This window comes from Helianthus annuus, chromosome 13 (assembly GCF_002127325.2).
Source record: "Helianthus annuus cultivar XRQ/B chromosome 13, HanXRQr2.0-SUNRISE, whole genome shotgun sequence".
Classification (NCBI taxonomy): domain Eukaryota; kingdom Viridiplantae; phylum Streptophyta; class Magnoliopsida; order Asterales; family Asteraceae; genus Helianthus; species Helianthus annuus.
Window position 1 is genome coordinate 22407387 of NC_035445.2, and position 26943 is coordinate 22434329.

General features: G+C 36.3%; 1 protein-coding gene across 1 annotated transcript; it reads left to right on the forward strand.

Moving 5' to 3' along the window:
- Nucleotides 1-857: 857 nt before the first annotated feature.
- LOC118485723 lies at nucleotides 858-15327 on the forward strand. The gene is made up of 6 exons (XM_035982141.1): nucleotides 858-2057; nucleotides 2169-2949; nucleotides 8071-8138; nucleotides 11028-11541; nucleotides 11599-11976; nucleotides 12062-15327. The coding sequence occupies exons 1-6, from the start codon at nucleotides 858-860 to the stop codon at nucleotides 15325-15327; spliced, it is 6207 nt and encodes a 2068-aa protein (XP_035838034.1).
- The last annotated feature ends 11616 nt before the right edge of the window (nucleotides 15328-26943 follow it).

Genomic DNA, 26943 nt, shown 5'->3' on the forward strand with positions numbered 1-26943 from the left:
TCTTTCTGTATCTGTATATGATTTGCTGGATTCCGCACAGTAATCATAGTGTGACATTCTCATTAACAGGAAAATCCCGATCAACCAGGGACCAACAAGTGGTATCAGAGCCATGGATGTTGATTGAAGATACCAGAAGACATAGTTCATCGATTTCAGTCAAATTCTTGTAGATTTGAAGAGAGATTCAACTGAATTCAAGCGAAGATTGCATTGTGAAGAACAAATTTCATCGGAAATTTGTTTCTGATATAGTTTTCACCGGAAAACTTGCAGATCTACTCTATCTTTCTCATATTTCTCTCCGTTCTTCATTTTTTTTCATCATAAAACTTGAAAAACTCAAAATTAAAACAGATTCAATGGATAAAACTTGATAAAATTACTATCAATCGGTTCGGAATCTCAAATTTTACAATCCTACTAAGTTTCATAATCAGATTCAAACAAATTCGTGTTAAAATTGAACAATTTCAATGAAAAACTGCATGAACTTGCTGATGTCAGCTGGTCGAATTGATTAGCATATTCATTCGTTTGCTGATGTCATCGATTTGAAAGAGATAACCGTTCAAAGATATTTTGGAAATATATTGCTGACATCATCTTGGTAATCTGATCGAACAGATGATCGATCGGACTGCACTGTTGTTAAAAGGAAGTTTGAAGTTTTCAAGATTCCTATTCGATCGAACAGCTGATCGATCGAACAGCATTTGTCTAACCGATAGACTAAGCTACTCGATCGAACACACTACTCGATCGAATATCCTGTTCGATCCAAGTGTTAGTGTTAAGCATTTTTAAGAAGTCAAAATTTTTCTAAGTATTTGTCTGATTTTACAGGAACATTCAAAATGGATGACATATTCACAAACCCTTTTAGTGATATGTATGGTTTCACTGTAAGCTCAGGAGGATCAAGAAATCCAGAAAATGATGATTCTACATCAAACAATACCAACACAAATCAAATCAAAGAGAAAAGGAAGGAAGCATGGGAATCAGAAAGCGCGTTTGGAACTTTTAATCGTCCTCCAAAGTTAATGGCTATTGAAGATTATACAAGATGGGCAATAAAATTTGAAGAATGGATGATGGCGTTTGCTTTCCCCAGCTGGAAAAGCATGAAAAGTGGGTATGCTGCGGGTAAAAACAATGGTGAAGTATTGAGAAGTAATGAAGAGATTGATCTATTCGTTGCTGAACAGAAATGTGTAGCACTACTATTTCAATCTGTCAGGGAAGATATTATTTCACTAATCAGCTACACCAACGCCAAAGATTTGTGGGATAAACTGGGAAAGAAATGTCTGGGAAGTAAAGAAATCTTAAAGAACAAAACTAAACTACTAAAAAAGGAGTTTGATATGTTCAGTTGTTTCAAAAATGAGTCAGTCTGCAAAATGATCGAACGTTTTGGTCATCTTAAATTGGAACTTGCACGTCATGATATCAAATATCCTGATGAGGAGATAGTTGATAAACTGTTCGATTCGTTACCAGATGAAATGGACTGGAGGTACTATGCTTTGATGTTGAAAAACACCATTCCGCCAGAAGAACTAAAACCAGATGTAGTGATTGAACGACTGGAAAGCCATGAGCTAGAATTGAAGAAAACGTACAAAGTCAATCATTCATATCAACAAAATCCAGAACTATACTATCCTAAAAGTTTGATGCCCAAAGCCTCATCACCGAAAACTGCATTTTCTGCCGAAAACCTATCTCCAGCTCCTAAAGAAAATCAAAGCAACCCAAACAAAGAAAGTCACAGTGGATATCATAGTGGGTCTACTTCTATTCCTACTGCCTCGACAAATCGTTCTGATTCAAAGTTCTCATGTAATATTGCTGTTGATCTGAAGAATGCACAAAACTTTGATGAAGAATCTGTGAAGCAACAGATGGTGTTTCTAGCATCTGTGCTAGAATCATATGAGGGGCTGATTGCTGGAAAGATTGGGAATACTAATCTGACCAAAGAAGACTATGATCAGATAGATCCCGAAGAGATGGAGTTAATTGATATCCAATGGGCAATGGCGAGTGCAGTGCGACGTGCACAACGCTTTATGGAGATAACGGGAAGAAAAACAATCGGTGGTCCTTCAACAAAGCTGGGATTTGATAAATCAAAGGTGAAGTGTTTCAAGTGCAAACAGAAAGGCCACTTCAAACGAGAATGCAGAAATGCATATGTTGAAGAATCTGAGAATCCATTCAAGGATGACTACTACAAGAAAGCTATCTATCATCAGAATAAGTCCGAACCGCCAAGAATAAAGCAATCTGAAGACAACAAAGGAAAATCTAGAGCTTTGGCAGTGATTTACGATGATGAAGGATATGATTGGAGTAAGGAAGTGTTACCTGAAGATGATGCTATTGGTTATGCTTTTATGGCGAGTCATAATGAACCAATTCAATGGAAGGATAATCGTACAGAACAACAAAAGTACGAATATCGAAAAATGGTTGCTGAAGCAAAAATCATCCGACTCTCAGGTGTTTATGAGGAAGCAACACGTGCAAACCGATGGGATCCAGATAGAGAGTGTTATTTGGATGAATATGGTAACATTGCTGTCGACTACAAGAAGATAGACATTGAAGCCATTATCCAAGAATACAAAGAAGAGGATGAGTACTGGCAACACAAATGGTGGGGTACACCAACATCGAAAATGATCGAGGAAGAAAGAGAGAAAGAAAGAAGAGAAAAGGAGAAGATAGAAGAACCTGTGAAAATTGACACCGGGATGATCAACACTGCACAGGAGATGACAGCTGAAAACTTGAGAGAAATGGCTGATAAAGTGCTTGCTGTCAAAGCACTTGAGGTAGATTCTACTCCTAATTCTGAGTCAAAGAAACAGGTCAGTCAAACTAAGTCATCAACTGTGTCAGGAAACAAAAACAATTGCAATGCTGATTGCAAAAGTTGTAATAAACAATGCAACTTTTGTACAACAGTCACATACCTCAATGGGGAGAAAATCAAGAATCTGACGAATAATGTTAGAAAACTTGAAAGTCAAATTCTTGATTGTGACAAAGAGTCAAAAGAATCAGCTGAACAAATAAAAGAATTAAAAACTGAAAACCATAAAATTAAAGCTGATCATGACAAAATTCTTCTTGAAAGCAGAAATGTTGTTGAAAAATTTGAAAAATTGAAAAATGTCGTTAAAGAGAGTGATGATAGAAATGGAAAAACAACTAAGGAAAACGAGCATTTAAGAGCTGTTTTGATAATAAAAGAGGAAACAATCAACAAACAACTGGATGAGATAGCAAAATTGAAACTGAAGGTTCAAGAAAGTGAAATTGAAAATGAAAGAATCCAGTTAAAATTAAACAGCTATAGCTCAGCTAGCTTTGTTTTGCAGCACATAGTTCCTAAACCCATAGGGAAAAACAAAGCTGGTGAGGATGTGTTTTCGGATGGAAAAGGTGTAGGGTTTCACAGAGTTCCACCGCCAATCTTAGACAACTACACGAAAAAGCAGTCTAGTTTGGTGGAAATTGAAGAAGAAAATGATGTTACATTTCCTGAGAGTATTGATGTCACGTTCACGTCTTCCAATGACGAGGGTGTCCAAAATGATGTGGTGAAAAGTGTGGTGGATAATGTGCTTAAACCAGATTGTGACACTTCTGAGGAGGATGGTTGTTTTCTAGACAAATACATTCCGAAACAGAAATCCAAAAGCAACTTACATGATGAATCTGATCTTGTCATGTACAAGATGTCAGGATCGGATAAGTTGTTTTCGGATTCCGAGTTTCCATTAGAGAATGTGAATCTGAACAAATTGGCCAAAGTTTTTAAATTGTTTGAAGTCGAGTTGTCAACAGTAAACACTCGAAAGGTCGAAAAGGTTCATAATAGAAAAACTGCCTATCCATCACGTGGTTATAACAATAACAACAGAAATTGGTCAGGTGGTTATCAGGGGGGTAAATCATATCAGAAAAGATTTGATCAAAATAAAAGGTATGTCAAAAAGAAAACATTTGTGAACAGCTCAAGTTCACTTGCTGAGGAAGAACAGAAAATTTTTTCAAAATCTAACAAAGAATTTTTTGAGAAGAAAGCTTCACAAATTCAGTCTGAAGGCACAAGTCAAGTAGTTGATACTCGTACTTGTTTCAAATGTAATCAAATGGGTCATATTGCACGAAAGTGTACTGTTGTAAAACCTAAGACTGAAATTGTGAAGGTTCAACAAAGAAAAGATGACAAAAAGGGAAAAGCACCAATGTATGTTGAGAAGAAAGTTGGTCAAACTAACATTTTGAAAGAAAATCCTAAACACGTGAAGAAGTTGGTACCTAAACAAGATAAATTTTATAAGCGGGGTGCTGAAACTCAACAAGTGTGGAAACCAAAGATTGTAACAAAAATTGAGAAGAAGGTCTCAATTCCTGAGGTGAAAAATGCTGAAGAATCAATGACAATTGATTATGATGCAAATTTTCCACCTCTTAACTCAAAGAATTTCAAAATTCAAGTTGCAAAAGTCACGGTTGTCCCTAAGGCTGATAAGGCCTGGGTGGACTCCATGTTTGACTAAACAATTTGAATTGCCGGAGCTTCCTGGATTGCGAAGCATGAATCGGCATCTTTCTTGAAAGTTGTTTAAATGATGATTTGTTATGTGCAGGATCTTCCAAAACTTGTATCCAGGTGGATAATGGATAGTGGAGCTTCAAGGCATATGACAGGGAAGACCGCATTGCTGTATGATGTGAATGACATTAATGGTGGCTATGTGGGTTTTGCGGGTAATCAAGGAGGCAGGATCATAGGTGAAGGAACATTATCAAATGGTATTATCACGTTTGAGAGAGTTAACTACATCGCTGAGCTGGAGAACAACCTGCTGAGTATCTCCCAGATCTGTGACAGGATGTACACTACTTATTTCACCGACAAAGAATGTTTAATCTTGAAACCGGGATTTGTGATACCTGAAGAGTGGATCATCATGAGGGCACCAAGAGTCAACGATCTGTACGTGTTGGATATGAGCGTTGCTACTACAACCACGGGTCAGGCTCATTGTTTTGTGTCCAGAGCAACGGAAAAGGAGTCAAGGTTATGGCACAGAAAGATGGGGCATATTCACCTAAGGAAAATGAATCACTTAGTGCATAACGATTTGGTCACCGGAGTGAATATTAAAGGTTTTCATCTGGAAGGGGAGTGCATAAGCTGTGTCAGAGGTAAACAGAAGAAAAAGTCACACCCTACAAAACAAGTCAATTCAGTTTCGAGACCTTTGGAAAGACTTCACATGGATTTGTTTGGTCCAGTGAATGTTAAAAGTATGACAGGAGATTCTTACTGTTTGGTCGTGACTGATGACTACTCCAGATTTTCGTGGGTCATGTTCTTGAAAACGAAAGACGAAACCTTTGATAGTTTGGTGATTTTGTTTAAGAAAATTGAGAATCTGTACCAGAGACCGATTTGTAGAATCCGAAGTGACAATGGTACTGAGTTCAAAAACAGTAAGATGGAGGAATACTGTGATGAAAGAGGTATACTGCATGAGTTTAGTGCTCCGTATACTCCTCAGCAAAATGGAGTTGCAGAACGCAAGAACCGGACGCTAATCGAGACAGCCAGAACAATGCTTGCAGATTCCAAGTTACCAATCAATTTCTGGGCTGAAGCTGTTTCTGCTGCATGCTATACTCTCAACAGAGTTCTTACTGTGAAGAAGTTCAACAAGACGTGTTTTGAGCTGATTAATAAACGCAAACCAAATCTGAAGTATCTAGAGCCGTTTGGGTCACCATGCACGGTTATAGAGCCTAATGGGAAGTTTGGTACAAAGAGCTTTGAAGGAATCTTTGTTGGTTACTCAGGTCCTACACGGCGTGTCTTTGTTCCAAGTGAAAAGCGTATTATTGAAGCAGCAAATGTTGAATGTCAGGGTTATACTATGCCACCTCAAAATCCTGGTGATTCATGGCGTTATAACTATGATAGACTTTGGGGATCGTTTGACATGAGAAAAGAATCTGAAGAGGAAGAAGATTTCTTTGATGAGCTGGATGTTTTTCGAGAATATGAATCATCGCTCAGATTTCCAGCAGAATATACGAGAAGATCTAGTGAAACATCAAATGACAATGAAGCAGGTCCTAGCAATACTGGTGATCATGAGGATGAAGTTGCTCCTGGTAATCAGTCAATGGTAAATGATAATCAAGAAGCTGAAAATATGCCAATGTTTGATGATAGTGATTCAGACCTTGAGGGGGAGCAAATCCAGGTATTAAGTCAAACAAACCAAGTTAGTGAGCAGGATGCTGAACAGAATGTTACAAATCTAGAAGGAAATATAGATGTTCCAGACGAAGTGATGCCTCGAACTCTTTCGTATCATCCAGAGGAACAGATTATAGGAGATTTGCAATCAGGAGTTCGCACCAGACGTCAACTTGATCAGGGCCTTTCAAGTTTTTATTCTTCAGTAAAGTCTTTACAAGATGAATTCTCACTGTGTTGTTTTATTTCGCAGATAGAACCTCGCACATACAAAGAGGCACTTACTGAGGATTCCTGGGTCAACGCAATGCAGGAAGAATTGAATCAATTTGAAAAGTTGAAAGTTTGGAAGCTGGTGGATCTACCTGAAGGTCATCGGAAAATAAATACCAAATGGGTGTTTAAGTGTAAGAGGGACGACAGAGGAGTAGTAGTCAGAAACAAAGCTCGGCTCGTCGTTCAAGGTTTCAGTCAACAGGAGGGAATTGATTTTACAGAGGTATACGCTCCTGTAGCAAGACTCGAAGCCATCAGGATCTTTCTAGCATTTGCATCATGGAAAAATTTCAAAGTATATCAGCTTGATGTAAAGTCGGCCTTTCTATACGGCAAAGTGAAAGAGGAAGTATATGTGGGACAGCCGCCGGGGTTTGTCGATCCACATCACTCAAACAAAGTGTATCTTTTGGATAAAGCTTTATATGGCTTGCACCAGGCCCCGAGAGCCTGGTATGAGACTTTGTCTCAGCACTTGCTAGCCAATAACTTCATCCGGGGAACAATTGATGCTACTCTTTTCACAAAGATTGTCGATGGTCACTTGCTGATAGTTCAGATTTATGTGGATGACATAATTTTCGGGTCAACCAACGAAAACTTGTGCAAAGATTTTGAGCAAGTGATGAAGCAGAAATTCGAAATGTCGTCAATGGGGGAAATGAAATTCTTTTTAGGATTACAAGTTGATCAGCTTCCTGAAGGAATTTTCATACACCAGACAAAGTACGTCCATGATATTCTAGAGAAATTCGGAATGTCAGACTCTTCATCTGCTGCAACCCCACTAGCAACAAATCATGGGATTCACCCAGATCTCACCGGAGACAGGGCAGACGAACGACTATATCGATCCATGATTGGTTCCTTGATGTATCTAACTGCTTCTCGGCCCGATATTATGTACCCAACATGCCTCGCAGCAAGATTTCAATCTAACCCTAGAGCATCGCACTTAATCATTGTGAAAAGGATACTACGCTACCTGAAAGGAACTCCATCATTGGGGTTATGGTATCCTAGAAAAGGCGATTTCACACTCGAGGGGTATTCCGACTCGGATTTCGGATGCTGCAAACAAAATGCGAAATCAACAACTGCAGGATGCCAGTTCTTTGGACCTCGCTTGGTCACCTGGCAGTGCAAGAAACAAACATCTGTTGCGCTATCCACATGTGAAGCAGAATACGTATCTGCAAGCAGCTGCTGTTCTCAAATCCTGTGGATACAGCAACAAATGCGCGATTACGGTTTGCAGTTTCTTAACACTCCTATTTTTGTTGATAACGAGGCTGCAATTAACATAACTAAAAATCCGGTACATCACGCTAAAACAAAACATATAGAAATTCGTCATCACTTTATTCGCGACTGCTTTGAGAAAAAGTTGATACGAATTGAGAAAATCCACACTGATGAGCAAAAAGCTGATCTGCATACCAAAGCTTTTGACAGAAATCGTTTTAAATATCTTTTAAAACTAAATGGTATGATGCTCTTTTCAGTGGTTGATGGAATTGTTAGCGTTGATGCAGAAACCACTGTGGATGATGATGATAAACTATCTGCAATGGTTTGTCATCTTTTTACGTGTTTTGGTCTTTAGGGGGAGATAGAAATATTTGTAAATATTGTAAATATATCTTTTTAGAAAAGACAAAAACAGTAAAAATTCAAAAAGCCAAAAACATGATAAAATTTTCAAAATACCAAAAACATTGGAAAAGCAAAAATGAGTTTTGTTGATAAAAGAGGAAATGATAGTACATCAGTGGACTATCACAGCATGCTAAAGAAATGTAATGTCAAATGTGATAAACGGTCTCACTAATGATGTGACGATAGGTTTTCGTACATTTAGTAGATTTATTCGGGATATAAACATAAAATTTCAAACTTGGGAAATTTGTGGGGAACACTACTTGGATATATAGGTAACCCCTGAAATCTCGTTTGAAAGGTCTCGTATTCTGATATACTAGGTGTTAATACTCTATGATGTCTGGGGTATTATTCCGGGACTTCTGCTGAACGGTAGTTCTGACCTAGTCCCTGGATAATGCTTTGCAGTAAATGCTTGAAACATAGCATTCTAGCCCTCAGTGATTAGACAATAAAATTGATAATCATCTGTTGTAGCTAAAAAGATCCTCTAAAGGGGACACACTGCTAAGTCGAAGCTGATATCTCTCTGCTGAACGGAAGTTCTGACCTGAGATCCCTCAGTTCTCGCATTTAACCCCTAAATTATGTACAGACATCATTGTAGTAATTCTTGCCTGTAAGACTGAATATTGAGATTCTGGATACGGGAGTATATTCAAGAGGTGGGACACATGAATTGAGCTAAGTTCCTAAAACATCTAAATCGTATCCTGAATAGATTGAAAATTGTGTGAAAATTTAAGAGGACAACTATATCGTCAATCGAGGTGAATTGTTTAGAACTTAAAACGATTAAAAGTTTAACGGTGCTAGTGATTTGTCTCATGAACTGATATGATCCTCTTACACAAACTCACAAAGAGGTTTGTAAATAAGATTTACTTTCATTCCTGTTAATATTTCAGTTTTCTTTTGATCTATTTCATGCATTTGAAATACAAAAATATTTTTTTTTTTTTCATTTCTACTTTATTTTTGACAAACCAAGGTAGAAAGAGTATCATCAGATTCACAGTCTGATGCAAATGCAGAAAGTTGATCCTGTACTGAAAAGGGGAGTTGGGAGCAAATCAAAAACAGAAAGTTTTGAAATATCAAAATACAAGTTCATTAATTTGTAACTTGTAAATTTTTCAAGAAAAATCTTCGAAAAACAATCAGTGTGTTTTGCTTCAGGTCAACCAAGGTCATTAAGTTGAACTTGGTAGACGAATTAAGTTTCTAGGGTCATTAACTTGGACCTAGATGCTTAAATGGATTTCTCATTCACTGATAAAATATGAAAAGGTTCAAAATCAGAAAAAGGGTCAAAAGTTATTCGAGTAAAGAGGTCATGTTCTTTGATTCGAACAGACTAGCCGATCGGCTAGGCTAGCCGATCGGTTAGGCCAATCGATCAGGTCATACCTATAAATAGGCAGTCAAGGCTTCTATAAAACTTTTTTCTTTCCGTTCGAACAGACTGCTACTCGATTCATTGTTCTTGAAGATTCTTGATTCCTTTTTCATTTCAAATTTGTGTTGTTGGCTCACTCATCATCACAAATGGTAAAGGTATGTCATTCAATCTTTGAATCAGTGTTTTCATTCATGTTCTTAACTATTTGATGTTCTTCATTGAGTCGGTTAGAAAAATCAAGATTAGGAAAGATTAAGATAGAGTTAGATGATTCTGAGAATAGGGTTTTGATCGGAATTGCATGATCTACAAGATTACCGGTTTCATTTTTACAAAATCTTAATTAATCTTGATAGATCTAAGATTGAAAGTGACGTCAGTCGGAACTTTAGATGAAGATTTGAACAGGTTTTAGGATGTTTTTAGAGAAAATGAAAACAGGGTTTTGATGTCGATATCAGGAAGAATAATAATCTGTGTTCAATTTTGAGATATCTGTTAGTTTGTTCTTCATGATTATTTGAATGTTCTTCATGATGAAGATGTTGCTAGCCGATCGGCTAGACCAGCCGAACGAACAGCATCATGTTTTCATTTATGAATAATGTTTAAATCTTTTGTTTTTCTGCTTTGAAATGAGTGCCATGATATATTTTGTCATTGTTTGAAGTGTTAGAGTGAATCTGATGAATGTTGTTTTTGTTTAGTCATTTGCTAGCCGATCGGTTAGTCTAGCCGAACGAACAGCATTGCATTATCTCATATATGCATGACTATCTTGGTTAATCTTTCGAGTAGTAAAATGCTAGTCGTTCGAACAGCATTCTGCTAGTCGATCGAACAGTATTTTACTAGCCGATCGAACAGCATTCTGCTAGCCGATCGAACAGTATTTTACTAGCCGATCGAACAGCATTCTGCTAGCCGATCGAACAGTATTTTACTAGCCGATCGAAAGGCATTCTGCTAGCCGATCGAACAGTATTTTACTAGCCGATCGAACAGCTTTATGCTAGTCGATCGAACAGCATTTTGCTAACTGTTTGCATATCTCATTGCTAACCGATCGAACAGAGATTTGTTAGTCGATCGAATAGCAACCTGCTAATCAATCAAATAGCATTGTTCTAGCCGTTCAAGTAGCATTGTTTGATGATCTTAGATATCTTGCATAGTCTTTTGCTAATCGATCGAACAGTATTTTGCTAGCCGATCGAGTAGACCACTCGATCGATCAGACCAGCCGATCGAACAGCAAAGGTTCTTTCAACACATCATTCCTACTCGATCGAACAGCAAATACTATTCGATCGAACAAGCCATTCGATTCACTGTTCTATCACTCTAAATGTTTCAAGTGTTTCAAGTCTCTATATCTAATGTTTAAATTTTTCACAGGGACGAGGAAATGACACTAACAAAGGACACAATGTTCCATCTGCAATTGATGAGGTCTCTACAAAAGGAACAGAAGCAGAAAAAATGGCTGAGTGTTTAAGAAAAAGCAGAATTGCTAAGGCATTGTCTGATACAACAATAGTTTATGAATCTCATGTTAGAAGATTTTGGGACACTGCAAGGTTTGAAGAAAAGGATAATAAAATTCATGCAGTAGTCAAGAAGAAAGATGAAAACAACAAGGATATTGATGTTGAAGTAGTGTTTGGAGTAGAGGACATAAGAAGGGTTCTTGATTTACAAGATTCTAACAATGATCCAACGATCATGTCAGAACGTCTTGCTAAAGGGCTATGGTGTAGATTGGGATTTTCTTCACACATCAACGGAAAAATGTTCAAAAGGAGTTTCTCGAGACAATACAGATACTTAATGCATTGCTTAGTGCATTCCCTATCTCACAGAAAGGGAGCCTATGATGAGGTGTCTGACTACATAATGAACATTGTTGTAAGTATTGTGCTGAACAGGAAATACAATATTTCACAAGTGATTTTTGAATTTTTAAAAGAAAATTGCTTAGCCGGGAAAGACAAATACATTATGTACCCAAGATTCATTATGATGATCTTGGATGACAAAGTTAAGGATTTGCCAAAGAATAATGATGATATTATGAAAATGGCTGAAGTGAATAAGACTGCTATTCAGAGAATCACAAAGGAGAAGGATGCTAAAACAAAAGAGTTGATCTGTGCATTAAAGGATGAAGCATACGTAGCTCCTGAAAATGATAAATGGAGACATGATAATAGTGATTCAGACAATGAAGACAATAAGATGAGTGAAATGATTGAAAAGAAAACCAGATGGTGGTGTATCAAAGATGGAAAGAGAAAGAGAACACCAAAGTCGACCCCTGTGGTTGTAATTAAAGAAACAGCAAAGGGTACAGTGATAGGGGGAGCTATATGATTCTTAGAGTATGTTATGAAAATTGTTACTAATTTTGCTTTAAATAATTGTTTTTGCAGGGTCTTCTGAAGAACCTCAAAGAAAGCTAATTGATGAACCTGTCATAGAACCGAGGGAGGTGGTTGATAAAGGTGTTGGTTTAAAAGAGACTTTGGAAAGCTATTTTAAAAAGCATGAAGAGGCTGAACAAGCAGAAGCTCAAAAGAACTCCAGTAATGAAGATTCAGAAGAGACTTTATCTGAATCTGAACTGGTCAAAGAGACAGTGGGAAAAGGAAAGGTACAACTGATGAAAAGACCTTTAAAGAAAAGAAAGAATTCTGAAGATGAAGATTCACCGTACAATCCTGAGGATTCCCAGAAAAACAGAAAGAAAAGAAAAGCTACTCGCACTAGTGATATTCCAAGAGTGGTTAGAGCAAAGAAACAGAAGGCTGTATCACAAAAAGAGAAGGAAGGGAAGAAGAAACAGGACACTGTTGAAACTAGTCCTGTAGTTGAGATACCAAAAGAGGTTCCTTTAACAGAAATTCCAATAGAAACACAAACTTCTTATGATGATTATGTGGAGATCACCGGAGTCAAATCTGCTAAACAAACATCTGATCGTCATGATATTCCAGAATCATCACAACGAAAGACAGATTATTTCAACTTAGATTTTGATAGCCTTGGTGGTGCTACTGGAGATTTCTTTAAAGATATACCAGATAGTGAAGGAGACCTATTTCATGATCAAAAGATGAAAGAATTGGAAGAAAAAGTTAAAGCCTTGGAAAAGGAAAAGGAAGAAAACGAAGCTGTGCAAATAAAGTTGAAGGAAATGATTGATGAGTTGGAAAAACGGCACGAAGACGTAATGGATACAGTGCTTACAAAAGATGAGAAATTGAATGAAATGAAGGAAGATATAAAAGATAATGCAGAACTTATTAGCACACTTACTGATGAAATAGCTGCATTGAACGCCAAAGTCAAAGACTTGCAGAATATCAATCAGACTTTGAATCAACTCTTAAATGAGATGAATGAAGCTTTGACAAATGAAATGAAGGCAATGAAGCTAGAGATGGAAGCTATGAAAGCAGATAAGGTGATGAAAGATAAGCAACTGGAAATGCTTACGGCTGTGATTGAAGCACATCTGAAGGTGAACATCCATGAGGCATTTGATCAAGTTGACATTATCAAGGCAAATGAAAGAAGGAAAGAAAGAGAAAGACAGCTTGCTGAAGAAGCTAACCTGAAAAATAAAGGCATAGCAGAAGAAGTTGAAGTTGTTGGATCTTCACAAAATCAACTTGAGGTAGGTGGATCATCTTCTCAACCAGAAATTGAAATGGTGGATGCTCAAGATGTTACAGCAAATGATGAAGAAATGGTGGAAGCAGAAAATGAAGCAGTTCATGAACCAGAGTTTATTATGGTTGGTGAATCTGTAGAGCCTATTATTCCGGAGAATGTTTTGAGAGACGTTCAAATCATACAAAGAAAGAAAAAGGCTAAAGAAGTATTACTACTGGAGTACTCTACCGACAAGTTTGTATTAGTTGGAAAAGCCTATAGAGTGCCCTATAGTGAAGAAGAATCTGCCAAGCTGTTAAGATTTCATGAATTAAAGTATCAAGGGAAGATAGCTAGAGGAGAAGTGGAAGAAGAATCTGATAGTGATTTTTGGGAGGAAGAAGATGAAGATGATGATAAAGATGATAAAGCAGACGATAAATCCGATGATGATGATAAGCCTGATGATGATGATGATGATGATCAAGGCACATCGGGTTTGCTAATCAATGATCCATCTGTTCAAGATAAAGTAAATGAACTCATGAATGATGAAGTGAATGAACAGAATGATGATGCAGAGTGTGAAGGGTCATCTTCTGGAAACCAATCCGGTGATCAGGTACATCAACTCACATCTACTTTTATTTCTCTTTCTGAACATCATCAAGGAGAAGTAGATATTATCAGAACAAGAGCTGAAATGCTTGAGGAGTTGGGGTTAGAAGATGGGAAGTTTAAATTTGATATCGAAGATGAAATCCCAGAGTCTCCGATTAAAAACTTTGAACCACAATTTCCACTTGAAGCAGAATTTTATGATAATGTGACCATAGAGACTGATTCAGATTCGGAAGAAGAAAGAATAGATTTTCACTATGAAGGTGAAGACATGGCATTTCCTACATTCACAGAGTTATTTGAAGACATGAATGCAGAATTATTGAAAAGAAAAATTGAAGAAAGAGTTGCATCTGCTGATATGCCTGAACCAGTTCCAAGAGAAATTTCTGCTGAAGAGAGAAAGAAATGGTTCAGAACAATGCCAAAGGAAAGAAAGCCTCTTAGAGCCCTACAGTATTTTACTCATGATAAAGACTTATCTTGGGGTGATATTCTTTCTTGGGGGTATCTGGAAGACTTGAATGTTTATGCAATTCGAAGAGAGCAAGGTGTTCAATACTTCAGGTGCATTTCTGATCTTGCTACCTTACCTTGGTGGGATGTAGATGAATTGGTGGTTACAAAGAATATTAAACAATTCTACTACGGTCCTGAAGTAAAACAGAGAGACCAGAAGCTGTGGAATTACATCAAGTATCAAGCAACGATCAATTATCCAGATTGGAAACCACAGTTTCCTAAAAGAATTGTGAAGTATACAGCTAAAGGTGAGAAGGACGTTACTCTTGATGTCAAACCGCCAAAATGTTTGAAGAGCATGCCTTTAAGGGCTATTGAGCAGGATTTCTATGATATATTTCAAGCATGGCTCTATAATCCTTCTACTGCTGAAGCTGTGATCTCTTTGTACGATAAAGACACTGGTGAAGCTAGGAAAATTTGTATTCTAGACCCGATGTGGCTGGTTAATTGCTCAAAGAAAGACATAGATTGCTTGTTTGTCAACAAGATAATCTATGACAAGAAAGACAAAGCCATTGCTCAGCAGTACCAGAGTGTAGTTGATGTCTGTTTTGCTAAAGAAATCAACTCTGGTAAGAACTGGAAAACTTCATGGAGAGAAATAGAGGTTGATGAGTTTCTAAAGGTGTACAAGAGAAGTTTAAGATCCAAGGAAATTCAGAGAAAAGCTGTTGAAAGAGGAAGACGAAATCTTGGATTTGTACCTCCTACTGATCAGACACCCATAGAGTCTGAAGAGAACAAGATCCCTAAGTGGGACAGAAAAAGAGATGGAGATCCAGAGTACAGAAATTGGTGGATAACAGAGGGAAGACATAAGAGAAGACAAATGTTAGCTGAACGAGAAGAGAAGAGAAAACAAAAGGCACGAGATAGAAGACGCAACAGGAAATAATCAAGACTTTGCTGGAAGGGACTACAGCTTCATCCGAGGGGGAGTCTGTTAGTACATAAACGTCTGTAGCTTCCGTCAGCTTAAAGTCTTTATTTTGTTAAAGTTGTATAGTTTAATGTATAAGGCGTCAGAATACAGGGTTTGTTTTTGTAAAAGTGCTGCTTTGTAAGCCGATCGGCTGGCCTAGCCGATCGAACAGCCTAACCGATCGAACAGCTGTTCGATCGGGTGGCCCAACCGATCGGTTAGCCTAACCGATCGGACAGCACTTAGCTTATTCTGACTTACCTATAAATAGAAGTTCTGTCAGCTCATTTAGGACTTTTGAATCTGTTTGTAACCTAGAGAGCTGAAGTCTGTGATCAACTGGAACTTGTATCTTGTCATATATTTCAATTGAATTGCAGACTGTTGAACATGGAAATCATATGTCTTTCTGTATCTGTATATGATTTGCTGGATTCCGCACAGTAATCATAGTGTGACATTCTCATTAACAGGAAAATCCCGATCAACCAGGGACCAACAATATTTTTCTAAGTGGGACGCAAAATATATTTTTCGGAACTACAAGTGTACATGTATAAATACCCCCATCCTTGGGTAGGAAATATACATACAGAATAATTAAGAAGTGTGGATACAAAATAGTTGCCTAACTATTTTCCTAAATGCAAAAGTTAAGTTAAAATAATTATTATTATTTTGACGAGTATAATATCAAAGTAACGCAACTCAAAACACTAAACCCTAAGCCAAGGCACGGCCCGTTCGTCTAATAGACGTTAGTACGTGTAGGTCGTCGCATAGCAGACGGAGTTCGGATTGACGACTCGATCCAGAGGATGCACTTCTGTGAGTTCATGTCCCCCTTTTCTTTTAACTGTTTTCAGTTTTATACTTCGGGGGTGAAATAAATGTTACAATTTACAGACGCTTTTATAAATGGTATGGTTAGCTTAAGGAGGGTTTAGACGCTTAGATCATGTGAAAGGTGGGTACAACACTTAAGGCCATTAATCCTCGTCGTAGGACCGAAGGACATGAGTGATAGATCTATTTGGGTGTAGCGAGCCCACACCCATGAGGCCAGGGAGGCCCATAGTGGTGACTGTGTCTTACAGCCAGAGGCCCGGTACAAATTTGCTAGGTTTGAGTACTTCCTGCACCGTTTCACACATACCAGTGGCTTTGCAACCAATTGGTGATCTCTTTTATTTTTTCCTTAATTGCTACATACCAGGGTTTTTCATACATACAGACGCATTTCAAAGGTTTATACAGACTCACATACACATGAACTCGCTCAACTTTTGTTGATTTTTCAAACTACATGTATTTCAGGAAACTAAGGGATCTGGCAATGTCTGCATGCATGTTAAGCTGCGTTGAATAAAGATTTCATCCGGGGAAGTCGGTTTAGGAAGTGTAATCCCTTGCCTGGACGGGTTACATGTCTTTAAACCATGTTTTTATTTCAAGTCTTTTGTTGTGTCTGGTAAACATGTTTTAAACAAGTATGGTTTGTAACTTATCGTATGTGTTGACATTTTCCAACAATGATGTTGTGGTAGTATTTGACCTAATGAATGGATGAACATCTTATGTTTTAATCATGTAGTGTTGTTGTGATTGTTGCTATGGTATTAAGAAGTCACACCAAATTAACCCACCCTTCCGCAAAAGCCAGGGTGTGACAAACAATATCCAAGGGGGAGTCTGTGAGTGCATATGTCTATCGCTTCCGTCAATCACGTATCGTAGCTATCAGATGAGACAAGACTTGGTTTTAACTGAAATACACATAAGCACACAAGAGTAGATCCGCACGGATCAACACATGTTGATCCGCACGAACCTGCGTGTATTTAGGATTTATAGGCTTGTTGGTCTGCGCATAGATCTTGATCCGCATAGAAGTCCATCCGCATATAGAGTGCGTCCATGATTATTGTTAAGTGCGGATGGACATGTAGTATATATAGTGGTGTTGTCTTGTTCATTTGTACTTCTTGGTGGACTTGAGTGGCGAAGCTCTGTCCAAGTGATTTCGTGGTTCTGTATTTACAAATTAGTAATAGAAATCATCTTAAATTTACTTGTTCTTGTTCAATCCACTCTCGTACTTGGATTCCGCACAAGATACAAGATCTACGCAATCAATGAAACATTGGAGTCGATCCAAACACGCACTCTCACATACCAAAATAGCTAACCGATGATTCGTGAAACTCTCCTGCCATTCTTGATAGTAAATTGTTTGATCATGTCTTCACATTTATACTCTCTAAGATTTCATTTTTTATAGCTATCATCACCAATCCACTAGCCTTTATTTACGTTTTTGAGCACTCGATGCTTTTTTATGAGAGATAATTTTTTAAAATCAAATCCAAATTTAAAAGTCAAAATCATTAACAATTACTCAAATCTAACAATTAACAATTACATTCAACAGAACACCCAATACTAACAATTAACAAATAACAATTAATCAACTAGGGCTCAACATGCAACCAAGCACTTATTTAAGGCTTGACAAAACACCTAATTCTAACAATTCACAATTATCAATTTGGATTAAATTGTGGGAATCAATGCAGGGGAACAAAAAAATACCGCGAGTGCCTGTGGTGGTGGCTCGTGGTTGTCGGTTAGTGGTACTCTCCGCCACTGGGCTGGGCTAGGGTCGTGACATTGTGTGGTGGCTGGTGATTGTTTCATTATTTTAATGATGTTAATTGTTGTTGTTATTATTATTATTATTATTATTATTATTATTATTATTATTATTATTATTATTATTATTATTATTATTTAGGGTAACATAGTGTTCCTGAGTTTCATTTCTAAAGGAAAACGGGATTTGGAAGGATGTCAGGAAAAATTGTGTTCCACAATTTAAACAAAGAAATGAAGAGAAAGGAAGAGAAGTAGAAGGAAACTTCAAGTTTAGTTCTTCATTCCAAATCCTTCTAAATTTAAGACATTCGGAAGGAAAACATTTTAAATTATGAGGTTTCCTTCGAGCTCAAAAACACGGTAAGTAATTAAACCTTCATTTCTCTCCTTAATTATCTTTCTCTTCTTTTCTTTCGTTTATTATACTTGGGACCAATTATTTTTATTTTGGCCCAATAAGTTATGAGGTTCTATTTATTAGATAGAGGGCCTAATAAGTTTTGAGGTTTTTATGTCTTGTTTAGAGGGCCCAATATATAAATATAAAATATATATACATATATATAAACGTAGCTCCCCTGGGCAAAATGGGACTCGACTGAGGGTGTGGCTCACCCACCCCTGGGTCGGCATGGGAATTCAGTGATTTCAGTCATAGAATCTTTGTCTTTGTTACCATTCTATAATTCACCTTCAAACACTCTTTTAGCATGTTTATATTCCAACAAACATTGTCACTCCACTATGTAAACCAAAGATTTGAGATGTAGGCATGCCTAAAATGATTCCCAAGAAGATCCACCTATGGCTCCTACAACCTTCTTGTAAATATCTTCTAGTGGAATACATTTTTCCTTGCCGTCCAACACTTCGAATGCCCCGACATTTGCCAAAAACCCAAAACTTAGCTTACTATTTTTAGCTTAAAAGCAACAAAGTATTACTTTAGATGAAATACAATTACATGAGTTTCATATTTATGGATAATTTTATAAAAACAAATGCATAAACATTGATGTGTTTCCTTGTACATCTCAAGTGTAATATTACTCATAATGTATTTTCAAGCAAAATATATCTTCTCACCACACAAAGTCCCTGTTGTTGTCCACATTCAGCCTTTATTATTGTCGATCTACGCCATTCCCATCTCCACCTTCCACCGAACCTTGAAACTGTCTTTCCTAAATGCAAATAAACTTAGTTGATGCTGTAAGAAACCACCAATGTGAAAGCTTTAGTAGAGAGAAAACAAAAACTCAAAACGTACCCAGCGGAAGGAAGGTCCACCCTACGCCCGGCTGACGTGCTAGTTTTTGGTTGGGAGGGCGGGAAACATGCTTGTGTCGATCTCACAGGTGTATCCCCCTTAGCCGGGTTCCGAGAAAATGAGTTTGTGACGGGGCAAGCGGTACTGAAAGCAGAGTCAAAGGTGGAAAAGCACGCGAAAGCTTGTGAGGATAATCAGCATGCCTTTGTCCCTCTGGCGTTTGACACGTTCGGCTCCTTGGCGCCGGAGGCGGTTCGATTCTTGGCTAGAGTTCAACGTGTGGTCCACAGTAACTTTTCGACCCCTCAGGGGCGAGACTTTGTTTTTAGTAGATTAAAATTTTCTATTCAGAAAGGGATGGCGGCGCAGTTTTTACCTGTCTACCTGCTATCCTTATGTAATTTGCCCCATGATTAATTTCAAACATGGTTGTTATAAAAAGAAAAAAAACGTACCTAAAATACTACTTTGGTACATCAGCATATGCATTGTAATGGTCCTCATTAGCTAATCGCTTTAAATGATTTAAACTTATCAGTTCAAGTCTCTAGCTACTACAAATCTGAAATCATCTCCCAATAATGCAACACCAACATCAAACACCTGGTGGCAATTTAAGATCCTCATGACAACTGATTATGACCAGTTGGTTTATCCCTACTACATACCCATTAAATTAAATTAAAACCTATATAAATTAGCAACTACTTTGAGCTTGGGTGACTTGTACTTTTGGCTTTGGGTGTTTTTTTAAAAAAAAAAAAACTTGATTTTTTTACTTTTAATCCAAAGGTTTCTACCTTTTTCAATTTTAACCCTACATAATTTGTTTTTTTTAACTTTAACCCAAAACTTTTCACTATTTGCAATTTAACTTCGCAACTTTTCTTACTTATACTTTTCATCTTTGGCAAATTTTCGTTTTACGTATAGTTCTAAATTTTCCGAGTTAATACGACGCAACATACGAGTGTGTTCAACTTTTTTTTATGTTTTGTTTCAAATTTTGCATAGCAACTACTTTGAGCTTGAGTGACTTGTACTTTTGGCTTTGTGTGTTTTTTCAAAAAAAAAAAAAAACTTGATTTTTTTACTTTTAACCCAAAGGTTTCTACCTTTTTCAATTTTAACCTTACATAATTTGTTTTTTTAACTTTAACCCAAAACTTTTCACTATTTGCAATTTAACTTCGCAACTTTTCTCACTTATACTTTTCATCTTTGGCAAATTTTCGTTTTACGTATAGTTCTAAATTTTCCGAGTTAATACGACGCAACATACGAGTGTGGTTCAACTTTTTTTTTATGTTTTGTTTCAAATTTTGCAAGTTAACACGGCGCAACGTACATGTGTGGTTCAACGTTTTTACTTCTATTTTTTCATATTTAACAGGTTCGTCGCTACACGAAAATCCTAGGTCGAGTCAGTGTTGGTGGTCGATAACGGTTGTGTGACATTAGTACTATTTGACACCATTTTACGCCCCACCGCAATGCGGGGTGTGATTTGGGGGTTTTCCAAAGAAAAAATGGTTATGCATATGGATGTCGTAAGCTTGGCTTTGGGGGTTTTTTAAAAAAAATTGATTTTTTTTTACTTTTCACCCAAAAGTATTTCATAAATTACTTTTAAACCAAAACTATTTGTTTTTTTACTTTTAACCCAAAACTTTTTATCTTTGGCAATCTATTCTCACAACTTTTTTTACTTTTAACTTTGCTGCTTTATAGTTTTCATTTTTTCGCAAATTTTTCGCTTTATGCTTGGTTCTAAATTTTGTAACTTAACACATCACAACGTGCGTCTTTGATTTAACGTTTTTACGTTTCGTTCTAAATTTTATGAGTTAACACGACGCAACGTGCGTGTGTGGGTGAACATCGTCTATTTTTTTCCCGTTTGACAGATTTAACATAACGTACGAATCCTAGATCGACTTATTTGTAACTAAAGAATCACCGCCGCATTGCGGCGGGTCTCAATTCTAGTTATAAAGGAATTGTTCTTTATACAAAAGAAAACATATAAATTAACACATTGACCAACCGCTTTTAATGATTTAAACATGTTGCTTCAAGTTTCTAGCACCGTTATAGATTAACACATTGACATGTAGCTTTTAATGATTTAAACATATTCCATGTCTCTAGCGCCACAACAAAATAAATCATCTCCTAATCAACAAGTACTAACATCGAACACCTGGCAATAATAAAAAATAATAACTTATTAATTTCATGGTGATGATAAATCTGTATTCAGGTTGTGCCTAATAAAGGCTAATATAACTTGTCTAACTGTAGAGGGGGCACCCATCTTGGAACCTATTTGAACTCATGAACTCAATCGATAGAAGGATACCACATTGCCACCTCATTTTTTTACCACTTCAACCCAAATCAACCCTAAATGAGAGCACCCAATCCTGGAGTTGTTGCATGGTGTGGAGTAGGGATGCCATTCTAACTCGCGCCCTATGAGTAAACCGAAAACATTTGGGAAGGGTATGGGGTTAGGGAATTGGGTATATGGCCGTCTATGAGAGTTTTTTTTACGGGTATGGGATTTGGTGATACGTTTACCCGACCTGATTACCTCATGACGTATGCCCATTTACCGGATTATAACAAGAAATAATTTCCTATTTTTATATATTTTAGTTACGTATATGTATGAGACATCCTAGTTTTTTTTTAAATGTCACCTAAATCATCCTCCCCATGTACAACTCGAGTTTTCCTCAGTAAACCATAGGAACTAATAAATGTAATTGATTAATAGTTACTCGATGAGTATTTGGTAGGGTATATCTAACAAGTATTTTCAATAAACTAATAGGTATACTCAAAACCCGCAGGTATGCCCAATACCTGACTGGTAATTACCTGATACATAACCAATGGGTTCTGGGCCAGGTATGAGACAAGCTTTTATAAGTGGATATAGTGTTGGGATTACCCAAAACCCGCCCTACTGCGATCCCTTGTGTGGACTTGTTCAATTTCTTAGAATAACAAAAAAGTCAAAGATCAACACACATCTCTGGCGGGTTCATGAACAACAACGACGACGACAACAACAACGACAACGACAACAACAACGACAACAACAACAACAAAAATAAAAATGATATCATTGGCTATGCAGTTGAAGCGGTCCTAAATCAAATATCGGTCAAGGGTGGATTATCAGATATAGGTTATCATGGTGGGATATCGATAACTTTAATGTCATGCAAAATTTATATGTATATGTGTGTGTGTCTCTCTCTCCCTCTCTCTCTCTCTCTCTCTCTATATATATATATATATATATATATATATATATATATGGAAATGGCCATCTGAGTCCAAATCAACCAAGGCGTTTAATTGTTCATTAAGATCTTCCACTTCAACTATAAATAACGGTCAAATATTAGTTACTATCGCCGATAATAGCGCTATGGATATTCTAGAACAATATTTAACTAGTTGAGAGCCCGTCCATAGGCCGGGCACCCGCAACGGCATAATAACATAAATACTTATAGCACATAATAAACAAAACGATAAAACATATTTATAATGTCACTAAACAAACAACGAAACATTAAAACGAACAAAGCAAAAACGCATACTTAATCGAAATAAAAATCCGGTGAAGAAAGAGTCTCGGTATATATTGCTCCTTGTAACCCGTGAAACCAAACTAAAGGTAAGAAACAATCAACCCCTTTCTTTGTCGTGTCAATTTCATTAGCAACTCCATCATTTGATACGACAAGAAACCTGCCAGTACTTGAAATATGTGTAATAGAGCATGATAAAATAATAGGAGGCTGTATGCAAGGAAAAACCCATAATTTCACCCAACTTTCACCTTCCATCCTCCACAAATCAACCGTCCAATTAGGAAGCCCATGAGTAATAAACACATGAAGCTCTTTATGAACAATAACTAAATTTCCATCATAGTAAGCATGTGGAAATCTTGGAAAGGTTTTCAACCTAAATCTCTCTGATTCCACATCAAAGCCAAACAACATAACACCCTTATTCTCAATAAAACAATTAACCAAAAAATATAAAACACCTTTGCAAAAAGTTCCATTAGACCAAATAGGCTTTCCACGCCAGCAACGAAGTTTATTTGCAAAAGTGATTTTGTGCCACGAGTCAAACATACTTGAATATACATGAACCCACATTCTACCACGCCTACGCTTTATGTGTAAAAGCTTGTAGTCATCCGTCTTATCCACATACAACCCAATTGCATCTGACTTAGGTTTATATAAACCACGACTATTTGAGCTGGACACCTTTTTAAATGCATGAGTTAATGGATTCTAAATAACCAATTTGCCAGTATTATGAAAACAAACACATAACAATCCTTCAAAACTTGTTAGAATATTTACTTTATTCCAAGGCGCTTCAAATGGAAGTAAGATTCTGGAGTTTAATAATGGACCTGAATCTTCACACGAAAGGGGGAATACAGAACATAAACGCGAATCAATTGCTATAAATTTCTAGTTATAGGATGTAGATATGTGACGACAATGCATCATAGCAAAATGACGTGTCGATAGAACAGATAACCATTCCTTGCATACACACTTTGACCGACCCACACCCTTTGCAGGAAGCCTTATTAATATCTCATACACAAGAATGTCAAGACCAAGATCATCAATAGAAGAACTTTGTCGTCCATGGCCATGTAAAAACTTTTTTCTTTTGCATGATTGTAGGTTGTTCGTACTCATTTCTCACTGGAAGTAATATTAGTATAATTATTGTTAGCACATGATTATGAATAAAATTACCTATAAAATGTCATTCATTCATAAAATTAAAGCTACATGACAAGAGTAATACATAAGGTTATTATCTTAAACTGGAAAACATTTTAAAATTTTCAAAAAAAAAGGTAAACAAATAAAAAAACAAAACATATTAAGTACAAAATACTAAATAATCCAAAACATTAAACAACATGAACAATAATTTTAACGTTGCATAGATCTAAGCAAGTGTGCCTCATGCACATCTGGTTCAATAACCATTTTAGTAAACTCCGTATCCTTCAACATATTAATTGAAAAAGTAGACATGTGTTACAAATAATATTCATAGGTCATTTAAAAAATTAAAATATATAAGAAATACGTATTAAGCCTATAACATACTTGACGACGTATAGACCAACTTGAGTTGAGAGACGTATATGATAGATTTACTGGATATTGCACGATATGTTCGTACAATATTTATATGCCTCGATGTGTCTAGACGCAACTTTATAACGTGACCACTGTAAAATTATCAAACACATTATATTAAAAAAAATATTTCTACATATATGTGTTACTTAAAACATTAAGGTCATTAATAATAAAAACGTGGCTTACGTAGCATCTTGCAAATTAATCTTAAAAGTAAACATATGCTTTATTCTTTTCCCCTTGATGATTTTTCCTATAACATCTACAATAAAGGCAACAACATGTTAGACACACGCATAAAATATATATATATATATATAACAAATCCAAAAAAAAATAGAAAGAATTTATGTATACCAACAATATGTTTGTGAAAACCCTTGTACTCTTTCAAAACATTAAAGCACGGCACCAATGGATACAACGGAAAACCCTTTGAAACCTCATGTATACACGGAGTAAATTTTGTGCTTTCATTTATAACTATTTTGATACGACCATAAATTAATACGTAGCTTTTGTATGATGGATAATCATTAAACTTGAAATTCTCAATTTGAAAATGAGAAACCGAAAAAACATGACCCACGAGTTCCATGCCATCAAATAAGTGAACCAAATTAGCGGGGACAATTGCTGCAACTCTTCTTCTCTATAATATAAAGAATGTTACTTAAATATAATATATGTAAACTTAAAAAACGAAATAAATAAATAAATGAACTTACATCTTTATCAAGTAAAATAAGTAGTAATTTGTTTTTGCTGACATCATACCAAGTAAATTCAACACGTACAACACTAAGATTATACCATACTCCATAGTGAGTTAGTGAAGAAAAATCAGCTACAGTGTAATCTTCATCCATCTTCTATAAATAACAAATACAAATACCATAAAAGATTTAAAAAAAATCTCTAATAACAAATTAAAAGAATAAAAAATCAAAGAACAAAAAAAGTAATAATTATCAATAAAAATTAAAAGTAAAAAAATGCAATTTCTAAACTATATATACAAATGGGCCAGGTTATTATATAATGATTTGAGGTTTTGGGCCATAATCACTTAAAAGGCCAGGTTTGATATACACATAAATTGGAAATGGGCCGGGTTCGATATAGAATTACCAATATTAGACGGATAATCCGATTTAAGAAATGGATACTACATAATGCAACTTAACTCAACCCTAGCCACAAATAATCCAGCCTCTTTCTTGTCCAAAATCGCCTCTCTCTGCATCTCGATTTCATCTTCATTATCAGATTCCATGACGATTCAAGATGGTTACGCTTGTGTACGATCTCTTCAGCTCCGACATACGTATCATCACTTCAATCGTTTCAAACTTTCAAGGTTTTTACCCCTCTAAACCCTAGCGTCTTTTACATCTTACTATTTTGTTCGATTAGGGTTCTTCATATTCGATTAACACCTTCAATGATAAACGCTTGTGCAGGATAACGACTGCAGATCTGTGTTTCGCCATTTTTTCGCTTAATGGTTATCAATATATGGTTTTAGGATTATTCGGATTCGATTAATACCTTTTGGATTTTAGGGTTTCAGCTATTGACACATGCTCGACCTCTATTTCCGCAATTCTTAGGGTTAACGGCTGTGGAACGATGATATTAGGGTTCTTCATAATCGGGTAAAACTTTTCGGATTTTAGGTTTTCAATTGTTCAAATATGACAGATCTGAGTTTTGGTAGTTTGATAGGTCTAGGGTTGTTCCTTGAAGTGAGTATGTTACCACTGAGACAAAGACGTGGTCTAGATAAGCTCTAGAACATAGACAAATGGAGCTGTGCTGGATCCAAAACTTGACAGACTCTTTGTAAGTTTTGTTTTTTATGTTTATCACTACATTATTGAATCAATTATTAAAGATTTTGTCTGTCTTAATGAGCTAACAGGAGCGTTCAAATGAGGGACAGAAGCTAGACTTATCCTTAAGAGACTGAATCATTTTACAGACCTATTCTGCATCTTGCAACTTATGGTATTAATCATATATTATGGCACTGTAAGTGACTCTAACCCACTGATTCAAACTCCTTACAATGCCTATTTGTTTGTTTTAATACAAAATTGGTTTGAATTTAAGGATATATTTACACAATTCTTGTTGTTCACAACTGTTATAGTATGTGTTTTGTAAATAACATTTTACAGAAGTTAGTTATCATCTGAGACTGTTAAATTCTACACATTTGATGAAAACATAGTCTACATTCATTAACACACATATCACAAACCTAAATGCTTTGATTGCATTGTTTTAAACTATAAAAACAAAAACACAAACAAACCTATTTGTAATAAAAGCTAATCTAAAGAGATTAAGAAAACATACTTTATTTCTCCAACTGGTTCTGCAAAGGTACTGAATATGATGCTTTTTAAGATAAGCAAAAAAATCATAGAACTACATTATATAGAG